Below are 17925 nucleotides of genomic sequence, written 5' to 3'. Positions count from 1 at the left end.
GTGATACCCAAAACAGCTATCAAGTACTGGTGGCAGCCGAGTGAGACGGAAACGATATAATCAATGAAACACTTTCAGTGAATCATCAACAAACAAGCATTTACAAGAAAAAATATGTGGACAGTGGTGATAAACACTTGTAAAACGTGTACACAGAAACACAGTGGTAACACAGACAACATAAAAAGATAGCAAGTTCAGCAGTCAAACCCCTCAGCCACACACAGTTGAAGATTACCCAGCTCGAGCCGAGAGTGGCTGAGCCTACTCGAGTGGTGGTCGGAAAATTCAAGCCAGCTACCGGCCAGCTAGACAACCATACTGCATCCAACCAGCCACCCAGCCAGCCAACCATACAAAACAGGAGTTCCAGGAAGGTTGTCAACGTGGTTCCAGACAAGCAAACAACCTCTTGCATACACAATCAAGCCAGGTCAGCCCCAGGTCAGCCCCCAGGCTGATCGCCACAAGATAGGTCAGCACCCCAAGTAGATCACTGCAAGAATGATTAGTCTCCCTAAGTTGATCACTCCAAGACGTGACGTAATCCCTCCCAGAGAAGGACGGCATCGTATCCTGACGTCATTGCCAGAGTTAAACTCTACGGACTCTTCGGTCAGGTAGATCACAAACAATCATAATTATTTTACAGATTACACAAACACAAGTGAACTTCAAGAAGTCTTCACATGTAGTCAATATAAAATATAAATTACTTGCACAAATGCTTCAAGGCAAAATTAAATAAACACATATAAAGTAAGTCCTCTACTTACAAAAGTATATATATATTATATACTTTTACATACTTTTCGTACTTTTTAATACATTTTAATAATTTTAATATTTTTCTCTTCATTTCCATAACTCTTTATAAATAGTTGTGCATTACTCCTTGAGTGGGCAACGTAGTGAGTCTTAGGCAGTGAGTAAAGTGATAAATATTCATATATATGGACCCTCTTCCAATTTTTTTGGGTATCAAACAGGAAATTAGTGACTCAGTCATCTACAAATTCACAAGAGCTAGTGGCAACTGATATTGAAGAGTTACCACAAATTAGCCAAATTGAGTTAACACCACCAACTCTTTTAACTAGCTGTGAAAATTTCATATAATCTCAGTTTGAGGACTTACACAATAGACAATTAAGGTCAGGTAACATTTACCCATTACCTTCACCTGTTAATAATGTTAGTGCTTTAACTAACACAACTAAAATGGCAACAGGTGGTTCTACTAACCTACAGACTTCATGGGACTGTCAAACAGTAAAAATACTTCCAAATAACATTAAGGTACATTAGGTTACTGCAGTGGATCCAGATTATACTACTTTAGCATTTTTGCATAAGTGCAAAGATGTAATGATAAATAATAATGTCACTAATGATGTAGTTAAAATCTCATACGTCCGAAGCCTTATCAAAACCGGGAGTCGGGCAGCTAAAATGATCTATGCGTCAGCCATTGAAGAAGAAAATGATGATTATCCAACGTTTAGGAAACTATTCATCTCGTTTTTCGGGTCAGGTACCAAACGAGGTCCGCTTACGTGGATTTTCAAGATGTCAGAGCGTGAACCGGCTTGTTAATTCCAATGTTAACCAGGTTGGTTCATGTATTATTATATTGGGCTTTTGTAACGAAACCCAATTGAAGTTTCTTCTTTTATTAAAAAGTATTATTTGTATAATTCCTGAGTGTAGATCAACCGTAAGTTCCACTATTTATGAGTGTGATAAGAAAGGACAGCGTCTATGTAAATAGACGTGAATCAACGTCCGTTCGATGTAAGTTTGGGAGTGAGACTCTGAGTAGTGACCCATCGAGGGAGAACGGAATAGACGCGTCGTCCTCCCTCGAGGGAAGACGGAGCCATCCAGTGCGGCTCTCAAATAACGTCTTTCTCTAGTCAAGGATATCAAGCTACTGCCCGCTTTAGGTGGCCAGGAGCCGGCTACTTTATGCCTTTACTCAGCATAGTATGATGCAGCTTCCCGTGGGCACACCGTATCACGTGCATTGAACATGTCACCTCATAGCCAGTGGAAAGTTACAGGGGATGATTCAGTATATATATCAAATGTAATTAACCCATTTATACAATTCTTATGTTTATGAAATATGGGCCATTACAAGCATACAAGTGACACTTTGTTAGCAAACGACGCGCAAGACACCCAGGTTTTTGCCGGACACTTCTAAGATAGATCTCAAAACTTATATGGGATTCTCAGATTGGTTTGACAACGATGACAAATTGTCTAAAGAAAATTTCTATAAGATCATTGAGTTCCTTCAGTTCATCTTGTCTTTACATGAAACCACACGCAAGAAAGCCAGAAAAAAAAGATTTTAAAGTAGGGGCTAAGCTTGTAGACTACGTGGAGGAAATTGCTGAACCGATGGATCATATTCCCAGGGCTCTCTCGGTAACACCCGTCACCAGCTGTAAGGGAACCAAACCCAAAGAGATACCTTTTTGCAAGGTCTGCAAACGTAAGGGACATGTCAAAGAAAATTTTTAGTTTGCTGTAAAAGCAGATAAGTACCCAACCAGCCCCCGGCAAGAGCTAGGAAAGGGATCCTCGTAGGACAATAAAAATCTAGAGAGTCCTGCATAAAAACTCCCTAATAAATGGTGTTAGTACATCAGTCTCCATACTACAATACAGAAGATTGCAGGAATATATGCGTCTGAGGTAAGAGATTGAAAATCGACGGGAGACAAGTACACAGCCTTCGGGGGAAGAGGCACTTGGTAAACAAAGTGGAGGGTGTTGGCTGTAGCTGTGACAGAACTATTTAATGGGAAGAACTTATCAGGGCATTTAATGCGCTGGTTGTATGACCATACAGGATTTCGCACCTAACTTCAAGTATTTGCCGGGTTATGCGAACGTGGTAGCTCATTCGCTATATAGACACATAGGTCCTGTCACGCCACTACCCAAGTTCACCCTGTCACAATTTTTTTTTTCATTTATTGGGCACCCCCCTACATCCTTGTGTAAGGCGAAGCGCAGAAGCGTTTACAGCGCCCAACAGGGAAGCATGCTAAGTTCATGCTTGCCTTATGTCTCATGAGTAAAGGGCGTAGAAGCCTGAAGAGTCGAGGGCGTAGAAGCGTGAAGAGTCAATGGTTTATGTCTAAACAATTTTTTGGAAGTTACAACAACTTGTTCCTGAATACGAATTCTTAACTTTCGACTTACAGCAGGTACCTACTGTGCTGCTAGGTGAACAAGGACGAAGGGGACTAGGAAGAGTGTCCAAACAACCTCTACCGGCCCGGGAATCGAACCCGTGACATCTTGCTTGCGAGGCAAGAACGGTACCGCTCTACCACCAGCTCCCCAAACTGTCACAATTAACGACGGAACAATTACAGGATCCACTGTGGTCCAAGATTATCTATGCCTTAGAATCGGGAGATGAGGTAAATTTGCCCAAATTACCTCGAACACTCTCACAGTTTGAGCTGCGGCAAGACATACTGTATCGCTCAGTGAAAACACAAGAGTCAATCTCTCAAATTGTTATTCCTACTTCAATAAAGGAATACATCCCCACCCTCTTCCATGATGCACCCCAAGCTGGACATCCAGGTCGAGACAGATTTCTAATGGAAATTAGACAAAAATATTATTGGAAAACTATGAGGACCGACATCGAGCATCACATTGCGAAGTGTTCAGCCTGTGCAAAACACAAGAGAACAACGATGGAACCCACTTCAATCTTAGAATACCCTACGCCTGTACGTCCATGGGATACAGTTGCGATTGATTTATTGCACCTAATAGAAAGCCATCAAGGCTTTACTTACATACTTGTGTGCATTGACCACTTTTCTAGATTTGTGGTACTAGCACCATTGCAGAACAAGTCTGCTGAAGCAGTGGCTCATGCGTTAGTCACTCATCTTATCTGTCCTTTTTCTACACCTAGAGTGATACTTTCAGAGATCGGGGCAGAATTTAAGTATCAACTCTTAACAGCAACATGTGAACAATATGATATCACACAAACCTTCACAACTGCCTACCATCCATCTTCAAATGGATTGGTCGAGCGTACAAATCGAAAAATTCTTGAGATTATCTGACAAATGGGGAATCCAATGCATAATTTGTGGGAGGACTGGCTTCCACAAGTAGCAGCGTCCACCAATGGATCAATCAACAGCTTTACAGGCGAATCGTCCCTACTACATAATTTACGTTGCCGATAAACGATTGCCCTATGATCTACTAGCAGGAACCCTTTAACCTGTGTACAACATGGATGACTATGCCAAGAAGCAAATCAATGTTTTCACAAGCATCCAGGGAAAAGTACGAAAGTATTTAGCAGCCTCACGTGATGAAATGATAAGCAAGCAACATAACTAAGCTTAGCTTATAACTCTAGAAATAGGAGACAAAGTAATGATAAAAGCGCCGGAACGCATATCAAAACTTTTGCCTAAATTCACAGATCTATACATGATTAAAGCGAGAGAAATGGAAATAAATTCCAAGTAGTTGAGCCAACGACAAATGTCACAGATGTAGTACGTGTAGATAGAATGAAAAAAGTCAGCAGAGGTTTAGTAGGGACCCTTAATGTCAGTCAAGAACCTTCTACTTCTACTCCAACAGTTGCTCAACAAAATTCAACAATAGACAATACAAATCGTTAAAAACTACGATCAGCAAACAAAAATCATAATCTATCCTCACCTCTTTCAGACATGGCTTGGATATCACTACTCCTGTTGGTCTGGAGAGCAGTGCCAATCTGCCGCATCCCCAGTTGACGTCGTTAAACCCGGAGGTACAGTTGTTCCACTAAGCAAAGTACTTGTGGTAGAAGACGTTGTCATTGCCAAGTACGAGCTCCATGGTTTAGTGCGTATGCCAGTGCACTCATTTTATTCCCTACAGTAGTTTAGCTACATCTTCGGCGGTTGCCGTACCAAAAAGGTTTTACTTATTAACCCAAGAAAATTAAACAGACCACGTTTTTGACGCCGCTGAGAATGTACATTTTTCCCGATGTCTTCAGGAGACATAGGGTGCTTTCCTTCGAAGTGATTTACTCGCTTAAGTAGACTATTCATACGGTTGTTCTGAAGTGAGATGGTCTATCTGAATGTTATAGAAATAGTAGATTGTTGTTCGATATCTTGCGTATGCACTAGCATACGCTCTAAGCCATGGAGCTCGTACTTGACAATTCCAACGTCTTGTGCCACCAGTACTTTGCATAGTGGAGCAACTAAAGCTCCGGGTTTTACGACGCCTGCTGGGGATGCGGCTGTTGTCACCGCGCTCCAGACCAACAGTAATAGTGATATCCAAGCCATGTCTGAAAGAGGCGAGGATAATTAACGATTTTTGTCTGCCGATCATAGTCTTTGGACGATATGCACTGTCTATTGTTATATTTTGTTGAGCAACCATTGTCGTAGACGTAGGATGTTCCTGACTGACATTAGGAATCCCTACTAAGACTCTGCCGATTTTTTTCATTCTATCTGCTTGTACTATATCTGTGACATTTGGCTCAACTACTTGGAATTTGTTTCCATGTTCTTTTGCTCTAATCACGTATGGACTTGTGAATTTGGGTGAGAGTTTTGATTTGCGTTCCGGCGCTTTTATCATTACTTTGTCTCCTATTTCTAATTTTATAGACTAAGCTTTTTTATGTTGCTTGCAGTTCATTTCAGCATGTGAGGCTGCTGAGTGTTTTCGTACTTTCCCATGGAAACTTGTGAAAACATTGATGTTCTTCTTGGCATAATCATCCATGTTGTACACAGGTTCTGGGGTTCCAGCTAATAGATCTTACGGTAATCGTTTATCGGTACCGTAAATTATGTAGTATCGCGATTTGCTCGTAAAGCTATTTATAGATCCATTGATGGACGCAGCAACCTGTGGAAGCCAGTCCTCCCACGAACTATGCATTGGATTCACCACATGTTGGAGAATCTCAAGAATTTTTCTATTTGCACCCTTGAAGATGGATGGTAGACGGTTGTGAAGGTTTGTGTGATGTTATATTGTGGACATATTGCAGCTAAGAATTGATTCTTAAAGTCTGCCCTATTATCCTAGAGTATCACTCTAGGTGTAGAGAAAGGACAGATTAGATGAGTGACTAGTGCATGAGCCACTGATTCGGCCGACTTGTTCTGCAATGGTGCTAGTACCACAAATCTAGAGAAGTGGTCAACGCAGAAAAGTACGTAACTAGAGCCTTGATGGCTTTTTGTTAGTTGCAATAAATCGATCTCAACTGTATCCCATGGGCGTTCATTCGTCGGGTATTCTAAGACTGAAGTGGGATCCATCTTTGTTCCCTTGTGTTTTGCACAAGATAAACATTTAGCAATGTGATGCTCGATGTCGGTCCTCTTAGTTTTTCAAAAATATTTTGTCTACTTTCTGATAGACATCTGTATCGCCCTGGATGCCCAGCTAGGGGTGCATCATGGAAGAGGGTGAGGATTTATTCCTTTAATGATGTAGGAATAACAATTTGAGAGATTGACTCTTGTTGTGTTCTCACTGAGCGATATAGTATGTCGTGCCGCAGCTCAAACTGTGAGAGTGATAGAGGTAATTTGGGCACATTTACCTCATCTCCCGATTCTAAGGCACATATAACCTTGAACTACAGTGGGTCCTGTAACTGTTCCGTCCTTAATTGTGACAGTGTGAACGTAGGTAGTGGCGTAACAGGAGCTTTGTGTCTAGATAGCGAATGAGCTACCACTTTCGCACGGCCCGACAAATACTTGAAGTCGGGTGCGAACTCCTGTATGGTTAGATACCAGCGAGCTAAATGCTTTGATAAATTCTTTCCATTAAATAGTTTTGTCACGGCTACGTGATCTGTGTGGACTGTGATCGGATATCCCAAAATAAGATCCCGATAATGCTTGAGAGCCCACTACAGCTAATGCTTCTAAGTGAATAGCTGAATAGCGTGTTTCTACATCGTTGAGTGTGCGACTGGCTTATGCTATTACCCGCCATTTTCCTCGATGATCAGCTTGCATGAACACTGCCCTTAAAACTAGGCCTGAGGCATCAGTACACATGTTAAATGGTTTTGTGTAGTCCGGAAAGGCTAACACTGGAGCTTTCCTAAGGCGCTCCTGAGGACATTGAAACTGACCTCTTGTTCTTTATTCCATGAAAACTCCACATTCTTTTTGAGGAGTTTAGTGAGTGGTGATGCCAACTTGGCATAACCTTCAATGAAAGAACGGTAGTATCCTGATAATCCTAGGAAACTACGAATTTGATCTACATTCATGGGACAAGGGAATTGTTTCACCGCCTTTACCTTGCAATCTACTGTGTGTATACCATTGCCATCTACTTCGTGTCCTAGAAATTGGATTTTGGATTTGAGAAATTCACATTTGGAAATTTTTTTGAATTGAATTGAATTGTAGCAGTTTATTTAGCCAGAAAAATACAGATACAGAGTGGATAATAATAACAATATTAACATGGCTGAGCCAGTTGAGAACCTGAGCTCTCTTTGAGGCACCTGACATATACTATACATTTATCTCAAGGAAGTATTATGCAACATTTAGTATCATCTGGAATAGTACAATAGCATGGTAGTAATAAGCACATCTCATAATGTTACCACGGTTATCACTTCAATATTTATTTATTATATTATTTATTATTTTTATTTTTTTATTTATTTTTTATTTTTTTTTATTTTTTTAAATCTTTGCTAACTATAAGATCATCTAGATAGGCATAAACTGTGTTGCCTATCATTCCAGCATTATTAGCGGCGCATTTCTTAGGCCAAATTGCATTCTTAAGAATTCGAAATGTCCAATAGGCGTACTGAACGCAGTTATATCGCGGGAATCCTCATGTAAGGGAATCTGCCAGTACCCGCTAAGTAAATCTAAGTTACTGAAGACTGCCTTGTCTTTTCCTAGTGACTGTAGTAAGTTAGTTAGGACAGCCATTGGGAATCTGTCTGGTACAGTTACCTGGTTGACTCGTCGAAAATATATGACTGGTATCCATCCTCCATCTTTCTTGGGAACTAAAAATAAAGATGAGTTCCATGGGGATGAGGAAGGTTGGATTACCTTTTGGTCCATCATGTCTTGCACTAACTGCTGGACTACCGACCTTCTGCTGTGGGGTAGTCCTATGTGCTGGGATGTAGATTGGGCTAGTTTCGGGTTTGAGTGGAATATGATGATTTGTCAACGTTGTTTTACCTAGGGGTTCTCCAGGTAATGCTATGATTTCCTTGAACTCGGTTAATAATTCTAAAAGATCACTTTTGCCTCGAGGGTGATCGATTACTGTCATGTGATGTGCTATTAACGCTACTTTATCTAAAATACGTAATTTTTCTTTCGAATTACCCTGTGTTACACAACCTATTGGTAATTCTAATGGCTCTTCGACAACCGCTTTGTCATAAACAAGGAAATTACCTAAACAACATCCCTTTCTTAAGATTATGGGTCCCCCAGTTCTATTCAGAACGAGGACATCTGTGAGACTACCTATTCTAACAGCGCTTAAGGTACACTTAACTGACAACCTTTCATTCGTGAGCTCTCACTCAGACACACAAAACCTGTTCCTTCACTCACATTTGGCAAACGTACTGTGACTCTAGCTAGTTCCTGGCTATGTAACCGTTGTACACCAGTTAACGCAGCAGGCGCTAGAGTACAGTTCTGGCCACTTTCATCAGACATGTCCTTTGTGCTACTAGTTGGAGTTTCAGAGAGTGACTCCGTAACTAATTGCTGCTGTGCCAAGGACTCTCCCGCGCCTGTCGAGGCAGTTATTACACGAACACCTGAAGTAAGCAATAGATATGAAGTTTGCATTGCGTGATATGTCTTACAATTATGAGTGATTGTTTGATCTCGTGGCTGAACGTTAATGTTGTTCTGCCTTAGACTGGTCAGACCAAGTAACCCACCCGCTGGCAAAGAAAATGCCTTGACTATTTAGAAATCCGCCAGAAACGCTTTACTGGACCTAGAAAAACGGAGTGGTAGTGTTATTACCCCCGCTATATCTAATTGGATTCCCGACACACCGGACAGAGGAATGTCTGTAGGTCTTATTGGCCACTTATTTGGAGGAAATCGCCGCTGGAGTTCATTGAGCGACTTTAATGAGATAACATTGGCACAGGCCCCCGTATCTATATCTAGGGATAACTGATTGTTACCTATCCTCGCTGGTACAGTCAACACTTCCACTTTGTTTAACGCGGCGATTAACGAGCCGGTGACGGAAGCGTTGTTTTCTTAAACCGTTGACGCTATCCTAGATCGTGTTGCTGGACGCTCTCCTCTTCCCCCGAAGGCTGTGTACTTGTCTCTCGTCGATTTTAAATTTCTTGCCCAATACGCTGTATATTTCTTCAATCTTCTGTGTTGTGGTATGGAGACTGATGTACTATACACCATTTATTCGGAGTGCCTTTAGTGCTTGGAGATGTTTTATATGCTGTATGATGTCCCTTGGGAGTTTTTGGGTTAGCAGGACTATCTGAAATTTTAAAGTCCTGATAGGATCCTTTACTTCGATCTTGCCTTTGGCTGGTTGGGTAGTTATCTGCTTGTCCTGCAAACCAGCATTTTTCTGTGGCATGTCCTTTACGTTTTCAGACTTTGCAAAAAGGTATCTTTGTGGGTTTGGTTCCCGTGACACACTGTGGTTGTTCCTTGAAGCTGGTGACTAGTGCCACTGACATAGTCCTTGGAATATTTTCCTAAGGTTCCGTAATTTCTTCTACGTATTCTACAAGTTAGTCCCTTTTTAAAACTCTTTTTTTGGGGGGCTTTCGTGCTCAAGGGTTCATTTGATGAAAAAATATACTGAAGGAATTCAATAATCCTGAAGAAATTTACTTTAGACAAGTTGTTATTTTTATCGAACAAATCTGAGGAATCCATGTAAGATTTGAGGTCTATCTTAGTGAGTCCCGCACAAATCTGGGCGTCTTGTGCTTCATGTGCGAGCAGAGTGTCACCTGTCCGCTCTGCCATCTTAAAAATCCAAGTACGTGGAACTCTTTTGGAGCCCGACCCAAAAAAGGAAATGAATTGCTTCCTAAATGTTTGATAATAATCTGTTTCGTCGTCAATGGCTGAAGACTAGATACCTTTAGCTGCCCGACTACCGGTGTTTGATAAGGCTTCGGACGTATGAAATTTTATCTACGTCATTAGTGACATCGTTATTTTTCATTACATCTTCGCATTTACGGAAAAATGATGAACTAGTATAATCTGGATCCTCTGCAGTAAACTCTTGTACCTTAATGTTATTTTGAAGTACCTCTACCGTTTGACAGGCCGATGCAGTCTGTGGGTTAGTAGAACCACCTGTTGCCATTTTTGTTGTGTTAGTTAAAGCACTAGAGTTAGTAACAGGTGAAGGCAATTTGTAAATGTTACCTGACCTTATTTGTTTACTGTGTAAATCCTCAAACTGAGAATCTATGAAATTTTCACAGGTCGCTAAAGAGTCGGTAGGTGTTAACTCTATTTGGCTAATTTGTGGTAGGTCTTCCTCACTCTCAGTTGCCACTAGTTCCTGTGAATTATTAGATAAGTGGCTATCAGCGTCTGAGTCACAAATTTCCTGTTTGATACCCAAAATTTTTGGAAGAGGGTCCATATATAGAAATATTTATCACTTCACTCACTGTATAAAAACTCACTACGTTGCCCCCTCACAGAGTAATGCAAAATTATCTATACCGAGTTATGAAAATGAAGAGATAAAATATTAATTATTAAAAAGTATTACAAGGTACTTAAAGTATGTAAAAGTATATATATATATAAACATATAAATATAAGCAACCTATATATGGAATTCTTTGAAAAGAAACTATTAAGTAATATTTTACCACCTTCAGCTGTTTGGTTTAGATGTGTAGATGATGTATTATGTCTCTGGCCAAGTAATGAGGACCTAAAAGCTTTCCTGCCACAACTTAATAACTTTGCTCCCTCGATCAAATTCACTGTGGAATTAGAGCATGACTGTAAATTGCCATTCCTAGACTGTCTGATACACAAAATAGGTAACACCTTTAAGTTCAGTATTTATAGAAAACGTACTAATGTGTGTTCATACATTCATTATTATTCTGCCCACCATAATAGAGTCAAACAGTCAGTATTTTCAACAATGTTTTTACGTGCTTTGAGAATTTGCAGTCCGGAATTCATCGATGAGGAATACAAATATATATATAATATTGGCTCAAACCATAAATACCCTCGATCTATCATAGACAAATGCCTAAACATTACTAAGAAAACTTTTTATAGAACTGATCCCAAGCCCACCCATGACCATAAGAATATCTTAATATTACCATTTCACAAAAATTTCTCACACATTCCTTCACAACTAAAAACCTGGAACGTCAATGTGGCATTTAAAAACTCATGCACTGTTAAACAAATGTTAGTCAAGAACTCCCCCAACAACACAATTGGTTGCATTTATAAAGTTCCTTGCAAAGAATGTAATATGTTTTACTTAGGCCAGACAGGTAAAGATCTTGCAACTAGAATTAAACAACACAAATATAGTGTTAGGACAGGCCAGGAATCCAATGCTCTGTTTGTTCATTTGAGGGATAACAAGCATTGCATTGACTGGGATAATGCCTCCTCAATATTACCTTGTAATTCAATTGATAGTAGGAACATCATAGAATCTAGTCTTATTAAACATACCGAAGCATTCAACATGAATTTGAGTAATGGCATGTACAAACTGGACAATTTTGTAATTAAGAAGATTTGTAACCAGGTGAGAAGGTCGGGTCACCTTACCATCTGACCTGACCACCAACCGTTGTGTGCTATTTAAAGATTAGTAGGGTCATTACCTAATACCTGACCATTGTGGACCTGGTCTCACCCTCCTCTGTATATATACACCTTGGTTTGTATTTCTCTTTAGTCTGTACTCACCCCTGAAGATGTGAATTACACGAAAGTGCTTGGGAACTTCGTGTTTTCTTCTTTCCTTGTGGTTATCAGCATATATATATATATATATATATATATATATATATATATATATATATATATATATATATATATATATATATATATATATATATATATATATATATATATATATATATATATATATATATATATATATATATATACAAAACAATCTTGATGCGCTAAGTGCATGTATGTGTTAAATAACAAGTAACTGATCTACATTATTTTGGTAAATAAAGAAATGAAAAGCAAGCACTTAGCCATATGGATATAGTTACACGGAAGAATGGAAATAAGGATGAACCATGGTTTTGATGGAAACAATGTGCTCTGGGACGATGCTCACAATGACGAATGGGAGAAACCTCTTTATGAAACATCTTACCTACTAAGGATGAAGCTTAATGTTACGGAACACACACACACACACACACACACACAGTGCAACTTTGTGTGACGCTTTGTTTGACTTGGGGTGGCTTTGAGCGAACCATACACTTGATATTACAATTTATGTATCTTTCCTGTCCATGATTTACAACAATAACTGTTGGTAAAAAGTTACAATATTATACTAATAACACTGTCATGTATTGATACTATGACTAGTTATCAAGATACAGAGCACGATGAATATAACATGATAATGATAGTGCAGCCTGGAAGGGTTCATATCATAACTTGTGTGTTCGTGGGTATGTTGCCCCGTGAGAGTTACTGTGGGCCTCCATGTGCCCAGGTGGGATGGTCAAAGTATTACACTGTAAGTGCGTCAAATGAGGAGTGACTGATCCACATGTAATTTAAGGTTTTTGAAATATGTTGTTAAATTAAACACGATTTTTCATATAGTTACGCGAATGATGGGGTGTGGTGGAAGCATCGTGGTCTGGCATACACACACAAGCTCTGTAAATGTTGTGTGGACTCACTGGGTGGTTTGGAAGTGTTTATTTCCATTCATACTTTCGTAACTAAAACCTATGGTAATTTTTCTTCACGTTCATATATAATGAAGATAATGCAGAGCATAAAATGACATATACAATATTTATACATAATGTCATCTATACAGACGTACTATGACTGTGTGTGTTCGTGCGTGTGTTGCCTCGTGATAGTTAGAATGGGCCCCCGTCCAGAAAGGACACTGTAATAACCTCCAGCACCGACCCAGGTGGGTTAGAGAATATGGTTTCTGAGTGTACCTAGGTGAGGTATGTTTTTTTTTTTTTTTATAGATTAAGGTGGGGAAAGGATGGAAGGCATGGTGGGGCTCAAAGCACAGCTAGACATGAAGGATAAAGAAGTCACGACAGAGTTTGTTGGCTAACTAAGCGAATTCTAGGATTTAGGATGAGGTTGCACTATGGTTACTTTGGTAGACAAGGACTAGTATGATTTTACAATTACAATTTTATTAAAATCTTGTACTGTATTACTTTATGGACTCACTACATTGTGACTTGTTAAATGTGAACTTATATCATCTAAGTTTTAATCTAAAGTGGATCACTGTGGCATACATAGATGGGTCTCAGGTTGGTTTGTTGTAATGCGGGCAGACTCCTTGGCCACCAGGCGTGGTGGGGTCGCTTTCCGTTTATGTCTTCCCAGCGTAGGTGGTCTGGGCTATGAGGGTCGTCCAAGAGCTTGTCCCAAACCTTCTTCCCTAGGCGATGGAACCTAACGTTGAGGGCCTCTGTTTTATTTCTCAGGTGGATGGTTTTCACTGTCTCCTGGTAGGGTGGCGCTTGGCCCATGGCTGACCTCAAACACTTGTTTTGGAAGCTCTGTAGTTGGTGTAATTTGGTCTTCCCGAATGTGACGAGTGGTATATCTGGGTACTCCAACAGTGGCCTCACCAGCGCCTTGTACAGGTAGACTTGTATCTTCTCAGGCATCAGCTTAAAACGTTTTAATTTGGCTGCAGCGACTTTGGCTTTCCTTAGTCTGTCCTTCACGTGGAAAATGATGCCCGTCCGAGATATAATGAGGCCGAGCAACCTGCCTTGTTGAGAGTACTCAATCTCTTCGTAGTCGATCATCAATGACGCCGACTTGAATTTGGCTATGGGTATGACCTAGAATTTGGTTTTTATTTTTTTTATTTTCCATTTATTTTCATACTCCGAGATATCCTCTATTGACCGAGCAGTGAGTTGCGCCATCCTTGCCGTGAGCCTTTCTGGGCAGGTGACGATCTCTGTTACGTCGTCGGCATACATGACGTACTCGCTGCCGACGATTGGGGGTAGCAGGTCAGCCGTGTAGAGCGTGTAAAGAGTTGGTTAGAGACAAGAGCCCTGAGGCACGCCGCTCGAGAGTGAGAATTCTTCTCCACAATGTTCTTGCAACTTGATTTTGGCTCTGCGGTCCGTAATGAATTTGCACAGCAGGTGCATCAGGTTTTCGGGTAGCCCCAGTTGTATGATCTTAAACTGCAGCCCCGCGTGCGAAACTCTGTCAAACGCCTTGCTGACGCCCCTCAGCACAACGTTGCACTGCAGGCGGTCAGTAATGGCGTTGGCGATCTGCTCGTTGGCCTGCTTTTGGTATGAGGCGGATAACAGCGATTTTGAATATCTTAGGGAAGCATCCAGAGGCGAGGCAGGCATTGCATATATGAGCAAGCCTCTCCATCATGTTGTCGGGGAGTTGGGCCAGGATCTTCTTGTTAATATGGCTTTGCCCAGGTCACTCCTCTGTAAACCTTTTATGACGGATGACACATCAGCAGGAGCTATGCGCTTCGTTAGGTAGCTGTCGTCCACCAGTCTAGTGAAGTCAGTCCGTGCGAGCGGCTGCAGCAGGTGTTGATGGTCTTTCAACTGACCTAAAATGTCATCCTCAGACTCCTTGTCGAAGCTCTCGTTCTCCTGCTCACTAATGGTAAAGATGTTCTGTAAATTTTGCCAATGTAATTGTTCTTGGTTTTTTCCTCGAATATTTTCACGTTGTTTTAGTCGAGCAGGTAAGTTTTAAATTGGATAAAATCATGGCTCATCGATAGAACACAGAGGGTCAGCGTAGATGGTTTTAAATCTGATAGCGGCTGTGTAACTAGTGGAGTACCCCAGGGGTCAGTACTGGGCCCACTCGCACATAATCTAATAAACGATCTAGATACTGGGATCAGCAGTGACATAAGTAAGTTTGCGGATGACACCATAATTGGGCGGCATATTAATTCCGGACAGGATACATATGCACTACAGGAGGATGTAAATAAACTGCAGGAGTGGTCAGGAAAATGACAAATGAAATTCAACACCGGTAAGTCAGCGTACTTAATATTGGAAGAATAATTACTGTCAATGTATACAGCCTTAACAACATCAACCTAGAGTAGTTGACTTATGAAAGAGACTTGGGGGTACTCGTAAGCCTCGACTTTCGGCCTAGAAAACAGTGTGTTAATGTTCGAAATAAGGCAAACAGAGTATTCGGTTTTATATCTAGAAGTGTAAGTAATAAGAGTGCGGAGGTCATATTGCAATTATATCTTGAGCTAGTCAGGCCGCACTTGCATTATGCTGTTCGGTTCTGGTGTTCTTATTACAGAATGAATATGAATTCACTGTAGTCGGTGCAGCGAAGAATGACGAAAATGATTCCGGGACTTAGAAGCCTTCCCTATCAAGATAGAATAAAGATACTAAACTTGCATTCCCTAGAAAGACGAAGAGTACGGGGAGATATGATAGAAGTATTTAAGTGGGTGAAAGGAATCAATAAAGTAGATATAGATAAAGTTCTTATAAATCCGAGCAGGATAGGACTCGTAGCAACGGATTTAAGTTGGATAACTGTAGGTTTAGGAGGGAGATAGGAAGAAACTGGTTCACAAGTAGGGTGGTAGATGAGTGGAACAAGCTTAGCAACTTTATAGTAAATGCTGGGACACTGGAAGGTTTTAAAAGGAGGCTAGATCGATTCATGGACGATGGAGAGTGATTGAAACTCTTGACAGGAGCTGCCATGCGCAGGCCAACCAGCCTATTGCAGACTCCTTATTTTCTTATGTTCTTCTTAAGTAAACTCCTGGTTATAGCTAGCGTGTGAACACTTGAAGGGGCAGGACAATACTGTCAGCCAGAAGCTTCCCGAGCCGTTATCTATGATCATAACAACGAAATGCTTGCTGTGCATCCACGAACATCTGGCGAGGCGCGGCCTCAGGCCACCATGGATCACATGGTATGTGAGTCAGAGGTCACGGCGTAAGAGGGCGGAGATAACACTTCCCCGTTGGACACGGGATCTGGACAAAACCCCCACAGGACAAAACCCCCACAGGACAAAAAACCCTTAGACAAAACCCCCTTGGACAAAATCCCCTTCGTCAAAACCCATTCTGTTGGGCAAATGCCAAAAACTCAGAACCTTAAACGGCACCTTTGAGGACAGAGATCTTGGTAACAGGTCGGAGAAACTCACGGACAGCAGTGCCCACACGAACCTGACGGACGAGACCATCTGCACTAGCAATCGCTTCGAGAACCTGACCAAGGGGCTACTTGTCGCGAGGAGGGGTTTCTCCGGTAATGAGAACCAGATCGTTGAATTTGAAGCTACGAACAGGCTGAAAATTTTTCTGCCGCTTGCGGAGAATCGGTAGGTATTCCTAGGTCCTGCTCTGCCAAAACCGGCCTGCCAGAAACTGCGCATGATGCTACCTGGTAGTCATCCGCTGAGAGGAGGGACTGGAGCAGAGTCATGTCTAGGCATATGTAGTGGAGTCAAGGCCTCCGAATCCTTGGCATCAGTTGACACTGCAGCTATTGGGCAGCTGTTAACGATCACTTCTGCCTCACAAAATGATGTCTGTAGTCACTCATCGTCAAACACTTGAGACCTCTCGATTGCCCTAAGCACCGTATGCACTGCTCGGATTTGTCTTCCCCATATACCTCTCATATGTGATGCCGCAAGGGGACTGAACTCCCACTCTATCAATTTCCTATTTCAGAAGATGTTGCAGTATGTGTTTGTCTGCTACCCATTTGCGAGTGGCTGCCCTGAGTTCTTTGCAGGCTCCAACCATGTTTGTGCCAATATCTGAGCGGATGCGTTCAGGAGTACCTTTGCGTGCCATGAAACGGGTGATCGTATTGATGAGAGCGACGGCGTCAAGAGATTTGAGCACTTCCAGATGGACTGCACGGGTTGTCAAGCATGTGAACAGACACCCGTAGCGCTTGTCTGTCTTGCGCCCTTGTTTTGTCTGGAACGGACCAAAACAATCCTATCCTGTGAAGGCAAACGCAGGCTTTCCTGGGCAGGTCCGATCTGCTGGCAGCAAGGCTTCCCTTTGATGCATGGACACCCAATTGTTGCGACGGCAGACAGTGCATGCCTTGGAAATCTTATCCAGCAGACCACGACACTTAGGTATCCCGAAATTTTGACGCAATAATGAAAACGTGTGCTCCCTTCCAGAATGTTCTGCATGTACTGCATGTGTTTCTCGTACAATTAGTGTACCGGTAGTCACCGGGTGATCACGTGGGAGCAGTATTGGCCCATCATGTGTTGCCGCCCATTCACGGTGCAGTCTTCCTCCAACCATCATCAGGCCATGTTCAGACATGTATGGTTCTAAACGATAAAGTTCACTTCGGCGTGTCAACCTATTCTTTGCAATGAACGTCATTTCTTGTTGGTATCGCTCTCTCTGTATCACTCTAAAAAATGCTGTTTTGGCTTGGCGTAACTCTGACACACTTAACACAGTGATGTTTGCTGTTGGTGTTTTATCTTTGAGGACGTTGATAACCCTCCGGATCCAAGCTACTCCTCTTTGAAGCTGGAGCCAAGAAGATTACTTTTCCCACAGGCACTGCAAGGGTTCTTCGGCCCTGTCTAC

General features: G+C 41.6%; 1 protein-coding gene across 1 annotated transcript; it reads right to left on the bottom strand.

The window, feature by feature from the left end:
* Window positions 1–17304: 17304 nt before the first annotated feature.
* LOC121853927 lies at window positions 17305–17712 on the bottom strand. The gene has a single exon (XM_042348328.1). It carries the CDS (start codon window positions 17710–17712, stop codon window positions 17305–17307), a length of 408 nt encoding a protein of 135 aa, XP_042204262.1.
* Window positions 17713–17925: the final 213 nt, after the last annotated feature.

Source organism: Homarus americanus, unplaced genomic scaffold, assembly GCF_018991925.1.
Source record: "Homarus americanus isolate GMGI-L3 unplaced genomic scaffold, GMGI_Hamer_2.0 scaffold18703, whole genome shotgun sequence".
Classification (NCBI taxonomy): Eukaryota; Metazoa; Arthropoda; class Malacostraca; order Decapoda; family Nephropidae; genus Homarus; species Homarus americanus.
The sequence above is the reverse complement of the archived record's forward strand: the minus strand, read 5'-3'. Positions and strand labels throughout refer to the sequence as shown.

Coding starts and splice junctions, on each gene's coding strand:
- LOC121853927 (XM_042348328.1), bottom strand. CDS start 17,712: ATGACGTTCATTGCAAAGAATAGGTTGACACGCCGAAGTGAACTTTAT.